General features: G+C 49.9%; 2 protein-coding genes across 3 annotated transcripts in view; one reads left to right on the top strand and one right to left on the bottom strand.

The window, feature by feature from the left end:
* Positions 1-3,069: 3,069 nt before the first annotated feature.
* Positions 3,070-9,885, top strand: Cnp (2',3'-cyclic nucleotide 3' phosphodiesterase). 2 transcript variants are annotated; one of them, XM_021176805.3, is made up of 4 exons: positions 3,070-3,211; positions 4,391-5,060; positions 7,086-7,225; positions 8,470-9,885. In XM_021176805.3, the coding sequence occupies exons 1-4, from the start codon at positions 3,083-3,085 to the stop codon at positions 8,917-8,919; spliced, it is 1,389 nt and encodes a 462-aa protein (XP_021032464.1). In that variant the 5' UTR covers positions 3,070-3,082; the 3' UTR covers positions 8,920-9,885. The 2 variants fall into 2 exon arrangements, with proteins under 2 accessions (XP_021032464.1, XP_029339960.1); XM_029484100.2 differs by lacking the exon at positions 3,070-3,211 and adding an exon at positions 3,950-4,124.
* Positions 9,886-10,881: 996 nt separating this feature from the next.
* Dnajc7 (DnaJ heat shock protein family (Hsp40) member C7) overlaps positions 10,882-19,629 on the bottom strand; it is a 38,690-nt gene continuing 29,942 nt past the window's right edge. Inside the window, exons 9-15 of the mRNA XM_021175511.2 lie at positions 19,168-19,332; positions 18,187-18,278; positions 13,238-13,311; positions 12,812-12,958; positions 12,471-12,623; positions 11,834-11,896; positions 10,882-11,205 (exon numbers count right to left, since the gene is read on the bottom strand). Of these exons, the coding sequence (XP_021031170.1) occupies positions 11,168-11,205; positions 11,834-11,896; positions 12,471-12,623; positions 12,812-12,958; positions 13,238-13,311; positions 18,187-18,278; positions 19,168-19,332 (732 nt within the window). The 3' untranslated portion in view covers positions 10,882-11,167. The remainder of the gene's footprint in view (positions 11,206-11,833; positions 11,897-12,470; positions 12,624-12,811; positions 12,959-13,237; positions 13,312-18,186; positions 18,279-19,167; positions 19,333-19,629) is intronic.

Here is a 19,629-nt window from a genome sequence, read left to right as displayed (position 1 = left end):
GAGTCCCAGGATGTGCGGCCTCCTCTGTGCAGCCTTAAGCTACCCAGGGAATATTATTTTCTAGAATACCACAGAAATCCCACTGAGAAAGCTGTGACTTCCTAGAGTTAGCGAATAAACATCTGGCCTCAAAAGGATCAGCCTGGGCTGGAGAGATGGCTCAGTGGTTAACAGCAGTCCTGAGTTCAATTCCCAGCAACCACGTGGTGGCTCACAACCGTCTGTAATGGGATCTGATGCCCTCTTCTGGTGTGTCTGAAGACAGCAACAGTGTTCTCATACACATTAAATAAGTAAATCTGAAAAAAAAAAAAAAAAAAAAAAGGATCAGGCCATCTTAGGGTTTTACTACTGTGAACAGACACTGTGACCAAGGCAACTCTTAGACAACATTTAATTGGGGATGGTGGCTTACAGGTTCAGAGGTTCAGTCGATTATTTTTTTTTTTTTTTTTTTGGTTTTTCGAGACAGGGTTTCTCTGTGTAGCCCCGGCTGTCCTGGAACTCACTTTGTAGACCAGGCTGGCCTCGAACTCAGAAATCCACCTGCCTCTGCCTCCCGAGTGCTGGGATTAAAGGCGTGCGCCACCACGCCCGGCTCAGTCGATTATTATTAAGGTAGGAGTGTGGCAGAATCCAGGCAGGCATGGTGCTGGAGGACCTGAGAATTTTATATCTTCATCTGAAGGCTGCTATGAGAAGACTGACTTCCAGGCAGCTAAAATGAGGGTCTTAAAGCCCATGTCCACAGTGACACACCTACTTCAACAGAGCCATACCTCCTAATGGTGCCACACCCTGGGCCAAACATATACAAACCATCATGCAAGGCCTTTGCCATGAGGTCCGGAAGCAGGGATAAAGATGACTTAGACTGGGATGAAGCCAGGATTCCAGTCAAGTGAGAGGCAATTCAAAGGCAGAATTTCTTTGGTCCCCCAAACTTATCCCCAGGTCAAGTCCAGGAACTTGTGCCTACTAGACAAGTCTTCTAACACCAAGCTATAGCCCCAGTCCCTAGATAAAAGTATTTTAAATTGTGTCTTTTTAAAATTGCATCTTAAATTAGGCCGGAGAGATGGCTCAGAGGCTAAGAGCAAGGGCTGCTCTTTAAGAGGACCTGAGTTCAATTCCCAGCAACCACATAGCAGCTCACACCTGTCTGTAACTCTAGTTCCAGAAGGTTCTAAACCCCCACATAGACACATATGCAGGCAAAACACCAATACACATAAAATAAAACTCATCCATTAAGCCACGCAGTGGTGGTGCACACCGTTAGTCCCAGCATCAGGGACGCAGAGGCAGCCGGATCTCTGCGAGTTTGAGGCCAGCCTGGTCTACACAGTGAGTTCCAGAGCTGGACAGAGAGATCTCTCAAACAAAGAAATAAAAAGTACATTTTAATTTATTTTTTTGTGTGCATTTATGTGTGCGGACCTATACACCGTGACATGTCTGTGGCTGTCAGAGAAGAACAAGTCGAGGGAGCTGGTTTTCTACCATTCATGGCCTAGAAGTCCAACTCAGGGTAACACGGCCATGTTAACAGAGCTATCTCAACTGCTCCTGAGAAATTATATATAATTATATATTTGTTTGTTTGTTTTGTTTTGTTGAGACAGGGTGTCTCTCTGTAGCCCTGGTTGTCCTGGAACTCACTCTGTAGACCAGGCTAGTCCCAAACTCACTGAGATCTTCTTGCCTCTGCTTCCCAAGTGCTGGGATCAAAGACATGTACCACCATGCCTTGCTATATTTTGTTTTTTTTTTTTTTTTTTTTTCGAGACAGGGTTTCTCTGTGTAGCCCTGGCTGTCCTGGCACTCACTCTGTAGACCAGGCTGGCCTCGAACTCAGAAATCCGCCTGCCTCTGCCTCCCGAGTGCTGGGATTAAAGGCGTGCGCCACCACGCCCGGCTGTTCCTTGCTATATTTTAATGAAATGTTTTTTTTTTAAAAAGTGAAAGTGAACAATGTCACCATGTCCTCAAAGCTAGGATGTACTTGCCTAGCTTGCAGGAACCCCGGCATCTTAAACAGCTGAGCATGTTCTTGTATGTATGAATTTCCAGCAAAAGGATCGGAAGTTCAAGGTCACCCTTTGTTACATAGAGAGTTTGAACTTAGCCTGGGTTACATGAGATTCATCTTTAAAACAACAAACCTTTTTTGGGGGTTGGGAGGGGGGATATCCAGCAAAGAAGACTGCTTAGACAGAGGTGGAAGCCAATAGAAAGTCTTTATTAGCCAGCCCCTTCACTAGACTTTTTTTTTTTTTCCCCCGAGACAGGGTTTCTCTGTGTAGCCCTGGCTGTCCTGGAACTCACGCTGTAGACCAGGCTGGCCTCAAACTCAGAAATCCACCTGCCTCTGCCTCCCAAGTGCTGGGAATAAAGGCGTGCGCCACCACCAACCAGCACTTTTCTCAGGGTAGGCTTTTAATCATAAAAACCACATCCTGTGTTGACATATTTAAGTCAGAAGCAGACTATAGAAGCCAAAAATCAATGATAATACATTTAGGGCCTTTCCCAGAATTATGGATTTTGATGAATTAGGTCTTTGTTTTTGTTTTAGGAGGCGGTGATGCCTATCGGCTTGGTTTCGTGGCCTGAATGGTACTTCCATCACATGTCAGTTGTGATAAGGTCTATGGGCCTGTTTCAAATTTTTAAGCTATCTGACTGCACCCATTTCATCCCAGCCTGCCTGGGAACCCAGGAAAGGCAACTGCCTCCTGTTTCAAGAGTTCATCTCTCTCCTGGTGATGTCTTTAATCCAAGAACTTGGGAGGCAGAGGCAGGCAGATCTCTGTACCAGGCCAGCCTGATTTACATAGTGAGTTCCAGGACAGTCAGGGCTACATAGTGAGTCTCTGTCTCAGAGAAGGGAAAAAGTTAAACTTTAACTTTTAAGGAACAAAGAGGTGGCGTGGCGGACTCTTTGAGAGTCCAGGTGTGCTTTTGCTTTCTGCCAAGGCTCAGACCTCCGCTTCCTGGCACTCAGGTTTCCATTCCCCGGGGGCGCGTGCGCAGAGGCTCGGGCTGACCCCGCCCCGTCCGCGCGCCCCGCCCCCAGGCTATGAAAGGGACCCTGCGTAGGGGGGGCCCCTCCGGACACCCCGAGACGCCCGTGTCCCTCGCGCAAGCGGGCGGCCCCGGAGACATAGTACCCGCAAAGGCGGTGACGACGGTGTGCCCACTCATCATGGTGAGCGCAGCGCACGCGTGGGGGCCGGGGTGGGAGAGAGGCTAACTGAAAGCGAGAGTCTTGGGGATGCATGGGCAGAAGTAGCTTGCAAATGAGGACACCAGGTTCCGGAGTTGAAGTTGCCTCTGGATCCCCCAAGGCAGCCCGAAGGCAAGGGGCGCAAGCGGGGATATTTTGGGGGAGTCTCAGTGTCTTTGGAGAAGGAAATATCGCCGCAGGGAAGTGAAAGTCGATGCTCCTTGGCGACACCAGCTGGCAAATGGGTCTGCGTAGCACCAGAGAGTCCAGGGCTGTTGTGGAGCCCGCGCTGGGAGTGGGTTCCTGCTCAAGGCTATAGAGAAGCCAGAAGCCAGCTAAATTCTCAGGGGCGGAAGCCGGTGCAGATGACAACTGAAACCGCTATTTCTTGTTGTTTATCCGAGAGGTGCTGCTAACTAACACACAGCAGAGTAGGGGGCAAAGATCTCTGAATACAGGTGCCCTGTGCCCTAGTCCTACAGATTGGGGGAGGGGGCGCCCCGAGAGAGCAGAGGAGGAGGTGGTTGTGAATGATGCCCTTGTCCAGTGCCCTCCTGCCCTGCCCCCCACCAGCCCTCTGTGGGACCATTGTCCCCCTATACCCAGACAAGAGAGTATTATCTGTTGGTGCCATTGTTGGGTGGAGGGAGGCGGTCTTTGGGTCACCCTCCCCTGCCCTCACCCTCCTCTGCACACTCAAGAGAGCCAAGGCAGCTGTGGCTTTGCCCATACATAGAGCCCCAGGCCTCCAAACAGGACATCCTTAAGAGGTGCCAAGAATATATAAGTTAGGGCTGACAGGGAGCCACAGGCACTTGCTGCCCTTGCGTGCCCTGCCACCAAGGCGTTCCTGAGGGGGAGCAGAGAGTGATCCTTGGAGCCAGAAGAGTAAGAGGTTAGATAGCTTCAGAAAGATTCCCTCTACCCTTACAACCCAGCTGTTGAAGATACTGAAGGATCTACTGCGAGGAAGAAAATCCACCATTCCCCTCTGGGGAAAGCATCCACCATTCAAGGGTGCTTTAAGTTAGGCTTGGGGATTCCTCAACCGACAACCGGTCCCCCTCTGGGAGAACTAGGCCAGAGACTAGGGTGTGGTGCTTGTGGGCTGGCTTTGAGGAGCTGGGGCTGACATCTCCTCCTCCTCCTGTCTTAACACAGAACACAAGCTTTACCCGAAAAAGCCACACATTCCTGCCCAAGCTCTTCTTCAGGAAAATGTCATCCTCAGGAGCAAAGGACAAGCCAGAGATGCAGTTCCCTTTCCTTCAAGATGAGGACACGGTGGCTACTCTCCACGAGTGCAAGACGCTATTCATCCTGCGCGGCCTGCCAGGCAGCGGCAAGTCCACACTGGCTCGGCTCATCCTGGAGAAGTACCACGATGGCACCAAGATGGTGTCCGCTGATGCTTACAAGATCATCCCTGGCTCTCGGGCAGACTTCTCCGAGGCGTACAAGCGTCTGGACGAGGACCTGGCTGGCTACTGCCGCCGGGACATCAGGGTTCTTGTGCTTGATGATACCAACCATGAGCGGGAGCGGCTGGATCAGCTTTTTGAAATGGCAGACCAGTACCAGTACCAGGTGGTGCTGGTGGAGCCCAAGACAGCGTGGCGACTAGACTGTGCCCAGCTCAAGGAGAAGAACCAATGGCAGCTGTCGGCCGATGACCTGAAGAAGCTGAAGCCTGGACTGGAGAAGGACTTTCTGCCACTCTACTTTGGCTGGTTCCTGACCAAAAAGAGTTCTGAGACCCTCCGAAAAGCTGGCCAGGTCTTTCTGGAGGAGCTGGGGAATCACAAGGCCTTCAAGAAAGAGCTTCGACACTGTAGGTGGATGTGGGGTGGGAGCAGGGCAGCTAAAGCCTCGTACTGTTTTGTTTGCCTGTGATGGAGAGCCAGGCAGTGCGGCTGCTGAGCTCAAAGGATGGGGTGGACGGGTGGAGGATACAGGTAACAGCTTCTAGGACTAGCCAGAAGCAAGGCGTTAGTGGAGAAGGGCATGCCCATAGCTCCTTTCTTGCCTTCCTCTTCCCCCCAGCACCAGGATATCCTCCCTGTTTGGCTCTAGACCTCCATCTGAGTCTTGGAGGTGGGAAAAAACTATAATTCTCATCGCCATATGCTATAACCTCCTCGGTGGAGGGCGGAGGGAGACCAAGGCTGTCAAAATCAGTTTTAGCAGCAGAATATATGTTTCTAAGCAGAAGATGAGGTGGAAACCTAAACTGCAAAAAGTAGCAAGGCCAAGGCTGTGTGACTTTCCAGAGAATGGGTCTTGGGCTCCCCCATGGCATCTCAAGCTGTAGAGAACCTAGCTTCATGCCTTTTAGAATATTCTCTCCATATAAGAGACATGCCCAGAAAGGATATAAAAGTTGCCAGCTGTACCTGGGTAGGAGCCAGGAGGAGTCTTTCCTGGTAAGGGCTGTTGGCTCCAATGAGTGGATAGTCTGGGGAGGGAAGAGTCCTCAGTGGTCCCATTCGCCCAGAGTGTCCCACAGGTAGTTGAGTCTTGGGTGTTTAGTTTTGTTTTGGAGACAAAAGTCTATGTAGCCTTCCATGGCGGGCCTGGAACTCACTCCATCTATCAGGCTGGTCTCTGACTTGCAGTAATTCTCCTGCCTTTACCTTCCCCAGTACTAGAGACTCAGGTACTTTCAATTTTAGCAGGTCTGCAAACAAACTCCTTCATTCTGTTGTTCGACTGCTCAGAGGCAAACAGGTCCTTCGTGCCCATGTGAGTTTTCAGAAAACTTATTTCTAGGCTCCTAAGACTCAAACTCTTACAGGGAAGATATTAGTTGAGGGCCAGGCCACTTTCTGTATAGAGTGAGGGGCAACGCTCAGGGACAGGGCTTCTGGCCAGAGCTGGTGGTGCTGGCTCAGGCATAATTACTGTTTGATGCTGGCTTTGGCCGCAAACACCAGAATGCTTTTCTGCTCAGAGTGTGACAGGGGACATCAGAAACAATAACAGGACGTGCTCAGAATAGAGGACCCCTTGAAGCGTTAGCCTTTGGGAAGGAATGGAAAAGCTAGAGACCGAATTCAGCCACCAAGCTTGGCCTCTGTTTGGAAGCCCAGCTTTTGACATCTTGGTCCTCAGCCACCTCATCCCACTGTCCCTAGGACCCTTCCTGTTCCAGGCCCTTGGCTTGCTCTCCTCCTCCACACATGCCTGCAGGGCAGGTGGGGCCAGTCACGGCTGGCTGAAATGGTTGCTGTAAATCTCAGAGGCCCTGAGGAATTTGGGGGTATGGCAACTGGAACTGTCACAGTGGACTGACAAGTCACCCACGTGTCCCAGGTGGCTAGTAAGTGGCAGGATGGGTTTCATTTCCCCATGTACCACCTGGTTCCCCTTGCTTCCCCTTGCCTTTGGCTTGTATGGCCTAGCCCTATGTTACATATGCCTGAGAACTCAGGTAGAGATGCAAAGCTCTATACGCTGTAACGCCAGCATGGCATGGTTTAGTTTGTTCCCTGTCCAGCATTAAACCCAGGACCCTATGCATGTTGGGCAAGGACCCCAGCTGCCCCCACCTCCAGCTTGAGAACTCCACATCTTCCCGCATCTATTTTCCTGGAGCTAGGGTTACATGTGTATGTCACCATGCTTGCTTTACGCAGTGCCAGTGCTGGGGACTCAACCTGGGGTGTTGGCGCTGGCCAGGCCAGGCCAGGCCAGCACTCTGTCCACTGACCTTCATCTTCAGCTAGCAAATAAGCGAAGCACAGCAGAGCCGCCCAAGAACTTCTTAGTAATGGCCCTGGTTTTGGCCTGCAGTCTCCGAGATAGGTGTTGGTAGGCCCAGCTCCCCACCTTTGGTGGACCCTTTTCTCTTCTGCAGTTATTTCTGGGGATGAACCCAAGGAGAAGCTTGAGCTGGTCAGCTACTTTGGAAAGAGACCTCCAGGCGTGCTGCACTGTACAACCAAATTCTGTGACTACGGGAAGGCCGCCGGGGCAGAAGAATACGCCCAGCAGGAGGTGAGTCCTCCTCCCCAGGGACGCCCGGGTGGATGTGTGTGTGGGGGGGTAAGTGGGTTGGAGTACCTCCTGGAACTGCGGTATAGAGCGGAGACATCACACAGTGGTTGGAGAAGTGAGGCCTCCAGTCTTTGATGTAGTCTGTAATCTTCTGTTATCCTCTCTTAGGGCCTCACTAGTCCCATCTCTCCCCAGGGCCTGCCAAAGGGCCTTCTCCTTGACATAGATTTATGGCCTTATGCCAGGCAGCAGCAGGTTCTTGCTCTGGCTTCTCAAACCCCTGTTAAGTTCCAGAGTCTCAAATGCTGAGAGTCCTGTATCCCAGGGAGCCTGTTTTACTGGCCTTGCTCCAGAGGCAGTGGCTCAGGATATCGAGCCACCCATTCCTGCACCATAGCACACAGCCCATGGCCAGATACAGGCATGCTGTCTACTTCCTAACTTCCTTTACCACGGCCTTCCCCGCAGCCACTCACCTGCTTGCTTACTGGCCAATCCCCGGGGAAGCGGCAGCTAAGGGCTCGGTGTTCATAGCCTTGTCTGCCGTGTTCTCAAAGCCTACTAGTCCAGTGCAATGGCTGAATATGTACCGTCGCTCCTTCCTACTGTCCTACTTCCTAGTGTCCGCTCACTAAGCACCTGCCACACACCGCTGCTGGAACAGAAGTTCATGAACAAAAAGATTTTACAGTTAGGTCACATGAACTCACGGAAGGGGCTCAGGGGTAGCCAGAGGTAACCAGATGTAGACCCCAGCGTGTTGGTGGAGGGAGCCGTGGAGCAACAGTAGTTCTTCACCTACCACTCTTGTCAATCCTGTTTGCTTGGAGGGAGGCTCTAGTGTTTCCTCTCTCTTGCCAAGGCAGAGAGGCTAGCAGTAAACGGGGTTTGTATCTGGTGCCTCTCTGAGAGCATTTTTCCAACCTTAGCTTGAGTGGCTTGTGCTGTGTGTTTTGTTTGGTTTGCCTTTTTAAAAAAGACCCCTGCAAAGCTGGGCCGTGGTGGCGCACACCTTTTACCCCAGCACTACGGAGGCAGAGGCAGGAGGATCTCTTGAGTTAGAAGCCAGCTTGGTCTACTGAGTGAGTTCCAGGACAGCCTGGGCTACAGAGGAAAAACCTTTCTCAAAAAACAACACAACACAAAAACAAGACCCCCGCACAGCCACACTCATTTTCTCCCCTGGGGATGGACTGCTCTCATCAGCTTTGTCCCTCTAACGTGGGCCCCCTCTCCTTCCCTAGGTGGTGAAGAGATCGTATGGCAAGGCCTTCAAACTGTCCATCTCTGCTCTCTTTGTGACACCCAAGACAGCTGGGGCCCAGGTGGTGCTGACCGATCAGGAGCTGCAGTTGTGGCCCAGTGATCTGGACAAGCCATCTGCCTCCGAGGGCCTGCCCCCAGGGAGCCGAGCTCACGTCACCCTAGGCTGTGCGGCCGACGTGCAGCCAGTGCAGACGGGTCTTGACCTCTTAGATATTTTACAGCAGGTGAAGGGGGGCAGCCAAGGTGAGGCCGTGGGCGAGCTCCCCCGGGGCAAGCTCTATTCCCTGGGCAAAGGGCGATGGATGCTGAGCCTGACTAAGAAGATGGAGGTCAAGGCCATCTTCACGGGGTACTATGGGAAGGGCAAACCTGTGCCCATACATGGCAGCCGGAAGGGGGGTGCCATGCAGATCTGCACCATCATCTGAGGGTTCACACCACTGTACCACTGCTGTGGATGGACACAGCAACATGCCTTCCACTTGATTTTTAAGATTTTTTTTTTTTTACTCAAAGCTAACGTACCTGTAACTTTTTAGGAGTCTGTAAAATAACTACCAGTTCCTTGTGCCCACCCTTTCTTTTCCCCTTAATACTCAGCTCTCAACACAGGCGGGTGGGCAGACCATTCAGGAACCTGGACCAGAGGTAGTAATAAAAGGGCTGGGTCATTGGGCCTGCAGCGGCATCTGCCCAGAGGCATCCAAGAACTTGTTAACCCTCCCTTAGCCCCTGCCCATCCAAAGCTGGGCACACACACCTCAGAGCTGCCACATGCTAGGGACAAACGCTACTGCCACAGGAAAACAGTGGTAGCTTAGAGAGGGGTCAGATCCCTGGGTGCCAGTCTTTTAATCACTGTAGCCCTTAGGAAGGCTTGGGCTATTTACTGGGCTGTAAAAGGGGTTTACCTCTCACCTTTGGTTATTCCTAAATCCCTATCTCCTTCACACTGTAACTAGGGTGATGTGGTCGCTAGGGGAGAAAATGGAATTACCAGAAGCCACATCTCTGGTTTCGGTCCAGCCATCTCCAGCAGCACGTCTCTGCTGTGTGGATGGAGGCCAAGGTCAGAGAGATGCCCTGAGAAGTTCCAGCTCTGCTTTCTGCCCAGCCCATCTTGCCTGCATGGTGCCTCTGGGTCTCCTCTAAAAGAGGGTGGTAGGTACCAAGAACCAGTGGAGGGGACCCTGAGCTGGCAAGAGTTAAGCCCCATTTCCTGCTCTGGGAAAGTCTGGCTCCTGGAGTACCTCACTCTGCCTTCTGCTCAGTAACAGGACCTTGCTAATTGCGTTGTCACCGGAGAATCTGGGATTTATGCTCCTACCCTCGCCCTGTGTTGCCCACCTCAGCAACCACTAAGACTGATACTGAAATAAATCATGTTAATCCCAGCTGTGTGCTATCACTCTTGGCCTTCTATGTCCAGCCCAGTCTTCCCTGGGGTTAGGGCTGCATACATTAAGACCAGCTTTGTCCCACAGCTTGGGGCCATCGGTCCTGTCTCCCTTCTGCTGGCTGGGCACAGCTGTGACGAGGCTGGACAGGGCAACAGTGTTGGCTTTCATGAAGCAGAAAGGAGAGGCTGGCTTCAGACTCATAGAGAAGGTGGGGTTGGCTGGCAGCCAGAAACTTGGAGCACAAAGCCTTTATCTGACAGCTAAGGCAACCGACCACATGCAGGTGGCCATGTCCCAAAGACCTTTCAGCAAGGCTCAGAGTTCCCAGCCTGGGCTTTGTGGGGTACTTGGGGAAGGCAACCTTGCTCCTCACACCCGAGAGTAGACATTCAGCAGTCCCTCCTGCTGCTCTGGTTCAAGGCCCCTCTCTCCCTAGTGCCATCAGCACCTGCAGTCCAGCTTCAGAGCCTCTTGTGTCTGCCTAGAACAGCAACTTAGCTGAGCAGTGTGCAGATCCCTTCATGTTGCCTCATGTAAGCGGGAAGAGAACACTTCCCAACAGTTTGAGCCTTAAGCCAGCAAAGGCCCGAGACTGGGAGCTGCCTTGCCACGCTTTGAAAGCAGAATTTTTTGTTTTGCTTTTTGCGAGACAGGGTTTCTCTGTGTAGCTTTGGCTGTCCTTGAACTCAGAAATCCACCTGCCTCTGCCTCCCAAGTGCTGGGATTAAAAACATGTGCCACCACTAGCAGGCAGGAGCAGAATTTTGTCCTCATGTCCATATCCCTCAAGCTCCAGTGCCCTGCTATAGGAGCAGGACAGTGTGGTGGCTCATACCTTAATCCCAGCACTGGAGAGGGCTGAGGCAGGAGGACTGCTCTAGCCTGAGCCCACATAGTGAAAACACACACACACACACACACACACACACAACCTGGTGCCTATGCTCTTGGAAGAACCTCAGGTACAGAGCAGCTGCCAAAGCCAAGGACCAAAGAACGGTCAAAACATTTTATTCTTTTTCTTTTTTAATAAAGTTAAACAATACAACAAAAATTCACAAGCTGCCTGCCTCCCTGTCTACCCCTGGCTTCCCTCCCTCCCTAGTCCTCAGCACTGGCCCCCTTTCCTTCACCCCTCATACAGACACAGGGCACCCGACTGAGAAAACGAAACTGCTCTAAGTACACAGGGACATGATGGAGGAAGTGAACTGTCCACACTCATGGTTAAACCAAGCAAGTCTGCATTTTCTGGGTTGTAAGTAGTTGGCCTTCATTAGCCAAACTGAAAGTAGAAATTCCCTGGGCCAGATGCTGAAAGGAAAAAGAAAGGCTTGTTAGTTGGCTCTGTGGTTTTCTTAGGAAAACCACTGTTGTTATACCAAAGTCTTTTTTTTTTTTTTTTTTTTTTTTTTCCGAGACAGGGTTTCTCTGTGTAGCCCTGGCTGTCCTGGCACTCACTTTGTAGACCAGGCTGGCCTCGAACTCAGAAATCCGCCTGCCTCTGCCTCCCGAGTGCTGGGACTAAAGGCGTGCGCCACCACGCCCGGCCCAAAGTCTTAAAGAGCAGCTTAATCCAAACAGAGACTCCAAGGGTATCAACCTGTCTAAGCCTAGAGCACAAGGGCCAGCATGCAGGGTGAGCGCCCTACCACTGGGCTGAAGGGCACTTTGTGTGTAGCTTCTCAACACCCTTGCTCTTGTAGAGAAGGCATGATACTACGGGGCTTGGTGATGCTTCTCTGACTTTGCTAACTGCACTGAGAATGGTCCCAAGAAAAATAAACCCAGGAGCCTCATCAGCCACACGAGCATCAGCACACGCCTGTCCTGCTGAACAAGGATCCAGCTGTCTCCACTCAGATTCCCCAGGTGCTGCCTGAGTGAGGGGTCAGTGCTGGTCTGTCACCTGGGAGCTCCTAAGAGCAGCAGGCATACCTACCTTCAAAGCTGAAGCCCCCAGGACCACCGAAGAATGCCTTGAAGATGTTGTTTGCATCAAAATCTGGTGATGAGGATGGAAAGGGCAAAAAAAGGGGAAAATCAGAAAGATCTGAGGAACCAGACGCAGAAGACTTCTGAGGCTCATTTTGCTCTTCCATTTCAGCCTAGATGTTAGCAAGCCTCTCCCCACGTCAACCCAGGCAGAACCTGCTGATCCTGCTTCTGGGATCTGTTCCCTTCCAGGTGAGTCTAGAAGGAAAGCTTCCCCTGCCTCTGACTGGGCTTCTTACCTAGGAATGTCACCTGCATCATGCCTTCCTAGAATGCTGGGGTTGTGTTGAGAAGGCTCAAATTCAGTGTTACCAAAATCAATGTACCAGTCCTGGAGACCCTGACTCTTTAGTCCAGGTCACAAAAGTTCTGATGGCTCCTGCCCTAGCTCATTTTTTTTTTTTTTTAAACAGCCTATTGGCTTATGTCACTGGCTGAGTACTTATAGACCTCCCCTCTGGGGTGTCCCAACCCAGCTGCCCTGAGGGCAGAAGCCTTGGTAACTTCAATGGGGGCTTTTCTGGTGCTTTAGAAAAAACGTTATACAGGGACCATTTTCATTGCCGATGCCCAAACCAACTCACCGCCCATATTCATGCCCTCCTCATCCAAGTCCTGTCCACTGTCATAACGAGTCTTTTTCTTGGGATCAGAGAGGATGGTAAAGGCCTCTCCCACTTCCTTAAACTTCTTCTCCTCCTCCTTCTGAACTTCGGCACTGGCCCCACTGTGCCGATCTAGAGGATTCAGTGAAACCAGGGACACAGGAAAACAAAGTCTATTATTGTCCAAGTTTGGAATGTGGCACCTCCCACAGCCTGTAGGACAGGGAGCCCAGCACCCCCTCCTTCCCACTGAAGAGCGATCTCCTGGGTGCCCACTGCATCTGCGCTGTGGGTTCTGCTGCACCTCCTCCAGCGCTCACCTGGATGGTGCATCAAGGCCCGTTTCCGGTAAGCTTTCTTGATCTCGTCCTCAGAGGCATTCTTGTCCACTCCCAGGATCTTGTAGTAATCTTTCCTCTTGCTCTTCTTCAGTTCCAGCTGTGCATTCTTAAGGAGCTGTTTGTGTTCTGGAGGGAGAAAGGCAGCATCAACAGACAGCCCAGCTGCCTAGAGGGTAGAAACTTTGGTAACCACAACAGGGGCTCTTTTGGTGCTTTCTTCTGAATATATAGGAAGTGAGACTAACGGGGGAGCGAGAGCCAGAACACAGGTGCCTGAGCCCCTCCCAGGAACTGCTAGCTGCTTCCAGGCTAGTGAGCAAACGGAATGGTCCTAAGTGCTGTGACCAACAACCGAGAAGACCACAGCCCCCTGAGCAACACGTCTCTGCCCCTTTGTCCTCGTACCTTTTGTTTTCTCCGTCTGATATACTTTTTCATAGTCCCGCACGGCTTCTTCAAACTGCTCTGTGTCCATGTAACTGAGAAGGAAGTACAGGGTAATACAGCACTCAGACATAAATAGTAACGGCCTGTGGGACCTTCTAGGGAGAAGGAATGGCTCATGCAAGAGATACACACTTTTGGTAGGATGTTTCATCAAACAGCAGAATCCCTTATCTAAAGATGAATGAACTCTCAGTTCCTCAAGGCAAAATAAGCTTCCTGGCACCGTACCCAGCCAGCAGTCCCCTGCTCTAAGCAGGCAAGGGCTAAGGAAGAGTTCTCGGTGTCACAGCGCTGCCCAACAGCAGACACTGACAGCACCTACTTGACTGCTCTGGACAAGAGAAAAATGACCATGTGAGACAAACTGCTGTGAAAGAGCTTGACACCTTCAGTGCCAGACATGCAGGACCAGTTCCAACCAAGGCTGCAAGTGGGGTTAGTTGAGCCACTAGAAGGATCAAGGTCAGGGTGGAAGCTGCTGACAAATGCTTTCACTAAGATCAATCCATCTCAGAGGTAGAGGTGAGACAGAAGAAGGGACTCGCAGCACAGTCTTGTTTCTATTTCCATAGCCCAAAAGCAAAGAGGAAACTGGGCCAGAACGAGAAGAGTGCCTGGAACAGGCAGAGTACCAGGACTCTGCAAGTGCTGCTTCCCGCAGAACCACGTGGTAGTCTAACCACGTGATGGCACCAAGTCTGATCTCTCCATCTAACAGACACAACATCTGCTAAGAATGGGCAGAGTCAACACAGTGCAGCTAGCTGCTACACCCCGAGGCGGTCCACACTTCCATCACACTAGTCCATCTTAACGCACATCAGCTTTGGAGACCAGGGCAGGAAGACTGATACCAATGTGGCTGGCCAAAGAGAAGTTTGATAATTAGGCTCTCTGAATTTCTGGAAATACATTCATTCATCTTTGACTTATAAAAAATAAAGCACACACAGACACACACACACACACCCCAAAACAATGTCCAGTCTGGGCATGGTGGCACAATGCCTTTAATTGTAGAATCAGGACAGGAGGCAGAGACAGGAGGATCTCTGAGTTCACGGCCAGCTTGACATTGTGAGACTTGGTCTCAATTAAACCAAGCCAAATAAAAACAAAACCCACAATGCCCTGCAGACACGGGGTAACTAGGAACACAATAGAGAGCTAATTCACAGGTCAAAGTGTTGGATAATCTGAAATACAGTAATTTAACACACATTGCCAGGGAGTGGTGGCCCCCACCTTTAATGCCAGCAACTCAGGAAGCAGAGGCAGGTGGATCTCTGTGAGTTTGTGGCCAGTCTGGTCTACATAGTGAGTTCCAAGACAGCCAGGGCTATATGGAGAAACCTGTCCTGAAACAAACAAACAACACGAAACCTGACATCTGAGTGATTGCCTTGATCACCAGGCCTCTACATAACGTAATAAACACGTACCAGGGCACTGACTTGCATTCTTCTATTGATTTTTTTCTTTTTTGTGATGAGGTCTTTCTCATTCTGTAGCTGAGGCTGGACTAGAACTTACTCTGTAGTCCAAGCTGGCCCTGAAGAGGCCATTCTCCTACCTTAGCTTCCCAAGTACTGGGATTGCAGGTGTGAACTGCCCAGGAGGATCTGCAGTATTTCACATAAACTCAGAAATCTTTCCCCGTCTCTTAGGGCTTTGAGAAAGAGCCCGACCGAGCCTGTGCTAAGAGAGGTAGCAAACAGCTCTCATCTGTTCCACTTGAAGGCTGAGCCCAGCTGGATGGTGGTCAAGCCTCTCCAGGGTTCTGGAAGATCAGTGCCTCTGGGGACCATTGCTACATTCTCAGCCCACTGTGTCCAAGTGTCCACTGCCCCACACTGGGGTGGAGTTTCAGAGGCAAAGCCACTCAGACACAAATCAAGGAACCGTCAGTAAAACTTCTCATTTTTGTTGACTGTAAACACACACACACACACACACACACACACACACACACACACCCCTCCTATTCTACTGTCTTCTAGCAAACTAAGAATGAACAACTCTTCATGTTTCCGTTACCATAGTACAGAGAATTGGGGTAGTAGGTACCAGAGGATTCTGTTTTTTTGCTGTTAAAAAAAATTGCAAGGAATTCTGTACATTTTGTGTTGCTTAAAGCCTTCAGTTGGGTCAAAGGGTTGGGTTTTTGTTTTGTTTTTTAATTAATTTAATTTTTTGAGATATAGTCTCATGCAGCCCAGACTGGCCTTGAACTTTCTGGGTTTGTTTTGAGACTCACTGTGTGGCCCTGGCTGTCTTGGAACTCACTTTGTAGACCAGGAAGGCTGGCTTCGGAATCAGAGATCCGCTTTGCCACTGGTGCCCAAGTGCTGGGATTAAAGGTGTAGGCCACCATGCCTGGATGAACTTGTCAATTTTTAAAAATCATTACTGGCCAGGCAGCTGCGGCATATCCCTTTAATCCCAGCTCGTGGGAGGCAAAGTTAGGTGTGTCTCTGTGAGTTTGAAGCCAGCCTGGTCTACACAGTAAGTCTAACCCAGGACAGCCAGGGCTATACAGAGAAACCCAGTCTCATAAAACATAAACAAACAATACATTTACTGTGTCTGTATGTGTGCTTGTGTGCTTAACTATACAGTATGTGTAGAGGTCAGAGTTCATTAACTCTTGGGAGTCAATTCTTTCTTTCTACCATATTTGGTCCTGTGGATGGCATTGAAGTGGTCCAATTGGTGGCGGTAGGCTCCTTTTCCCAGTGGGCCATCTCTCTAGCCCAGCCCTGGACTTCTGATCCTCTTACCTCCCTCTTTAGTGTGGGGATACAGACATGTGACCCCATTTATAGAGTGCCAGCTACTGCATCTGTGCATACTAGGCAAGCACCCTACCAATTTCCATTCTCTTCTGTGGGGTAAGAGGCAGGGAGACAGTAAATCCAGGCCCTCAAACATGCTAGGCAGGGTCTATACAATTAAGCTATACCTCCAGCCCAAGCTTCCATTTCTGTGACAGTGCATATGATTCTGGGCTGAATAAGGGCTAGTCTCTCAGAACTGATAATACAATTCATGTATCCACTTTATTTTATTTTTATTTTTTGGTTTTTCTTTCTTTTTTTTTTTTTTTTTTTTGGTTTTTCAAGACAGGGTTTCTCTGTATAGCCCTGGCTGTCCTGGAACTCACTTCGTAGACCAGGCTGGCCTCGAACTCAGAAATCCGCCTGCCTCTGCCTTCCGAGTGTTGGAATTAAAGGCATGTGTCACCATGTCTGGCTATTTTTTGTTGTTGTTCCACTTAATTTTATTAAAAAAACAATTTCACACATTCCAGCAGTTCTTGTATCTTAGTGGTGAGGAGCTGAGGGGCTCTGTACCACTGACCAGGAAGTTTTGGCTCAAGCAGCAGTTAAGTAGTGCTTGTCCTGTGGACTTTACAGTTTATAATTAGGAATAAAACGGGCACTGGAAAAACGATAACCAAGAACTTCCTTCTCCTTTAGGAAACCAGCGTTACTGCCCCAGGCTGCGACAGGGGTGGGGTGGGGGAACTACATAGGGCTGGGGAGGTAGCTTGGCATGTATACTGCTTTCCTAGCCTGTATAAAAACACAATAAAGCTGTACTGATGCTGGCCTCCAATCCTAGCACTTGTCAGAGGTGGAGACAGGAAGATCAGAAGTTCAATGTCATCATCACTATCTACACAGAAAGTCTAACCAGGCCAGCTTAGTCACTTTCAAGAAAACGAAACAACAAAATCAAAACCAGGAAGTTCTTTGCTTAGAGAGCAGGAGAAAATAAAATGACTTGTTCTGTCCTCTGAGCCAGGTGCTAAACCCAGAGCCCTGGTATGTGAATGCTTCTGTGGGAACGAAGCTCACACTCACCAAGGAGCACATAACGGAGACGGGAGGACTACCTTGAATGTTGATCTTCACTTTCCACTTTGAGACAGGGTCTCTTTTTTAGCACTGTATAATGCACCAGGCTAGTTGGCCTGTGAGCTGCTGGGGACTCTCCTGCCTGTCTGCATCTCACTGTGCAGGAGCTGGGATTACAGACATCAGACTTCATGTTGGTTCTGGAGATCTGAACTCAGGTCCCCACTGGGCTGGCATCTCCCCACCAGTTCAGACTGGTTTGGAATTCATTCTATAGCCCACACTGGCCTTGCACAACCTTATAAGTGCTAGAGTTACATACAGGCTATGTCCCCACACCTAGGCCAGAAGACATGCTTTGGAGAGGTTCATTTAGTCCTTGGTACTGTTCTGTCTGAAGAAAATTCTCTGGAAGACGGATTAAAGAATAAAATGAACAAAAAGGCTGGGCAGCATCTGGGAAAAGTCTGGGCAGGCACGATCTTTTTCACAGAGCCCTCCTGGCTCTGAATACTTGGCATGAACTATTTATCCTGGGTCTATCAAAGAAGAGTATTTCTTTAATATATGTATTTGCACTGCTGAGTAAGTGAAATTGCTTTCAACTGTACTCGCCCTGCTCATGGTAAACAGCAGGCACACCTCAACTGTAAGAATACTTTCTTCTTCCCTCTTCCGAGCACCACACATTCATTCAACAACACTTCCTGGGCAAGCACAGACGGTGCCAAGTTAGAGCAGAAGTGAACAACACAAAAGGAGTCTCCAAGGAAATGGACTCGTATGTTAACGAAAGGAATTTGGGTCAGGCATCAGAGGAAACTTACTGACCGTGAGGGGCGTTAGACACAGGCATGGGAGACTGAGGGAGCGTGTGCAATCTCCTCCGCTGGAGGTCTATAAAGATAGTCTAGGGCTGGAACAATCCCACCTAGAGGCAGGGGGAAGGACCAAATGACCTCACAACATCCCTGGGTCTGTTTTGTCAATCACAACGCAATTCCCCTAGTTAACCAGTGGCAACCCCTGCCCCTCCAGAGCACTCACCACTGAGCTCTTCTCAGGTAGGCTTTGATGTAAGTGTCATCGAGCTTCACCGCATTCGTACAGTCTTCTATGGCATCTTCCAGTTTCCTAAGCTTCAGGCCAGAGAGAGAGAGAGAGAGAGCATCACACTTCACATCGCCACTGACGGAGGGAGTCTACACAATATGAACACGCCTAGATTCCTGTCCTACTATATTCTTGTTCCCTGGGAAAGTCAGAGGGCTAAGGACACCAAATTTCAAACTGGTTTCTTTACTATGTGATAAAAGCCACACACACTGATTAAAGCGCCTCTTTGTGTCGCCTGTTTAACCAAACAACAAACAGAAGTTTTGTTTGTTGTTCATGGAAGTCCACTCTTCCATGAACCAACTACAAAGACCAGAAAGACTGCAATTTTTAACTACTAGGACTCTACAGACCCTTTCTCTCTTACAGGGCAACTATGGTCATTCTCAGCTACACAGTTTGGTTGTTTGTTTGTTTTTTTTGATTTTCGAGACAGGGTTTCTCTGTGTAGCCCTGGCTGTCCTGGAAATCACTCTGTAGACCAGGCTGGCCTCGAACTCAGAAATCCGCCTGCTTCTGCCTCCCAAGTGCTGGGATTAAAGGTGTGCGCCACCACTGCCCAGCTTCATTCTCAGTTACACGTATTCAGCAATTTATAAAAGCCTAATTAATGCTGTCAACCTTCTCTGTCTTTGTCCTGAATAATAAACAAGTTCTTGCTCAAATGAGAAGTGACAACACTTGTTAAAATGGCACAAACCTGCTAGCTGCTCTCACAAGAGACAACTTGGGGAAAACAGGAGGGAACGGTCAGCCAAGCTGCCTCTCAAGCTCTCAACACTACACACAAAAAGGCAAGTTCGTTTCTCAGAAGGCAGTTCCTTACAGGACGAGGGACACCATTCTTTTATCTGGCTTGGTCTTGCTAAGCACATCTCTGAAGACCTTTGACACCCCAGATCAAGTACTTACCTTGGAATTAACCGTACCCCGATTACAGTAGAGTTTAGCATTTGTTTTTATGTTGTTGGGATCTATCCCCAAGGCTTCTGTGTACAGTTCATATGCTAGCTTGTAATTTCCTTCCTTAAAGGCTTTATTCCCATCTTCTTTCTTGGCTTTAAGGGCTTTGGCATTCTGGAGAGAAGCAAGCGACGGTCAGTTCAGTGCAGAAAGCCTCAGCTCACTCTTTCTTTCTCACGGTTCTCTCTTCAATCCCAGCTGCCTGGCAGGACACAGGCCCCTCCATGCCCAGCCCCCGCAGGGAAGGTTTAACACACTGACAAGTGGAGCTGTCACACTCCTGTGAGTCTTCTTCTACTCTTTATTTTCTTCTCCCCCGACTTTGCTAGGAGGGATGGAATCCAGGGCCACAGGCACGACAGCGTGACACCTCACCTCACCTCACCACTGAGCTGTAGCCCTAGTCTCACT

Source organism: Mus caroli, unplaced genomic scaffold, assembly GCF_978045245.1.
Source record: "Mus caroli unplaced genomic scaffold, Mus_caroli_1 scaffold_13, whole genome shotgun sequence".
NCBI lineage: Eukaryota > Metazoa > Chordata > Mammalia > Rodentia > Muridae > Mus > Mus caroli.
The sequence above is the reverse complement of the archived record's forward strand: the minus strand, read 5'-3'. Positions and strand labels throughout refer to the sequence as shown.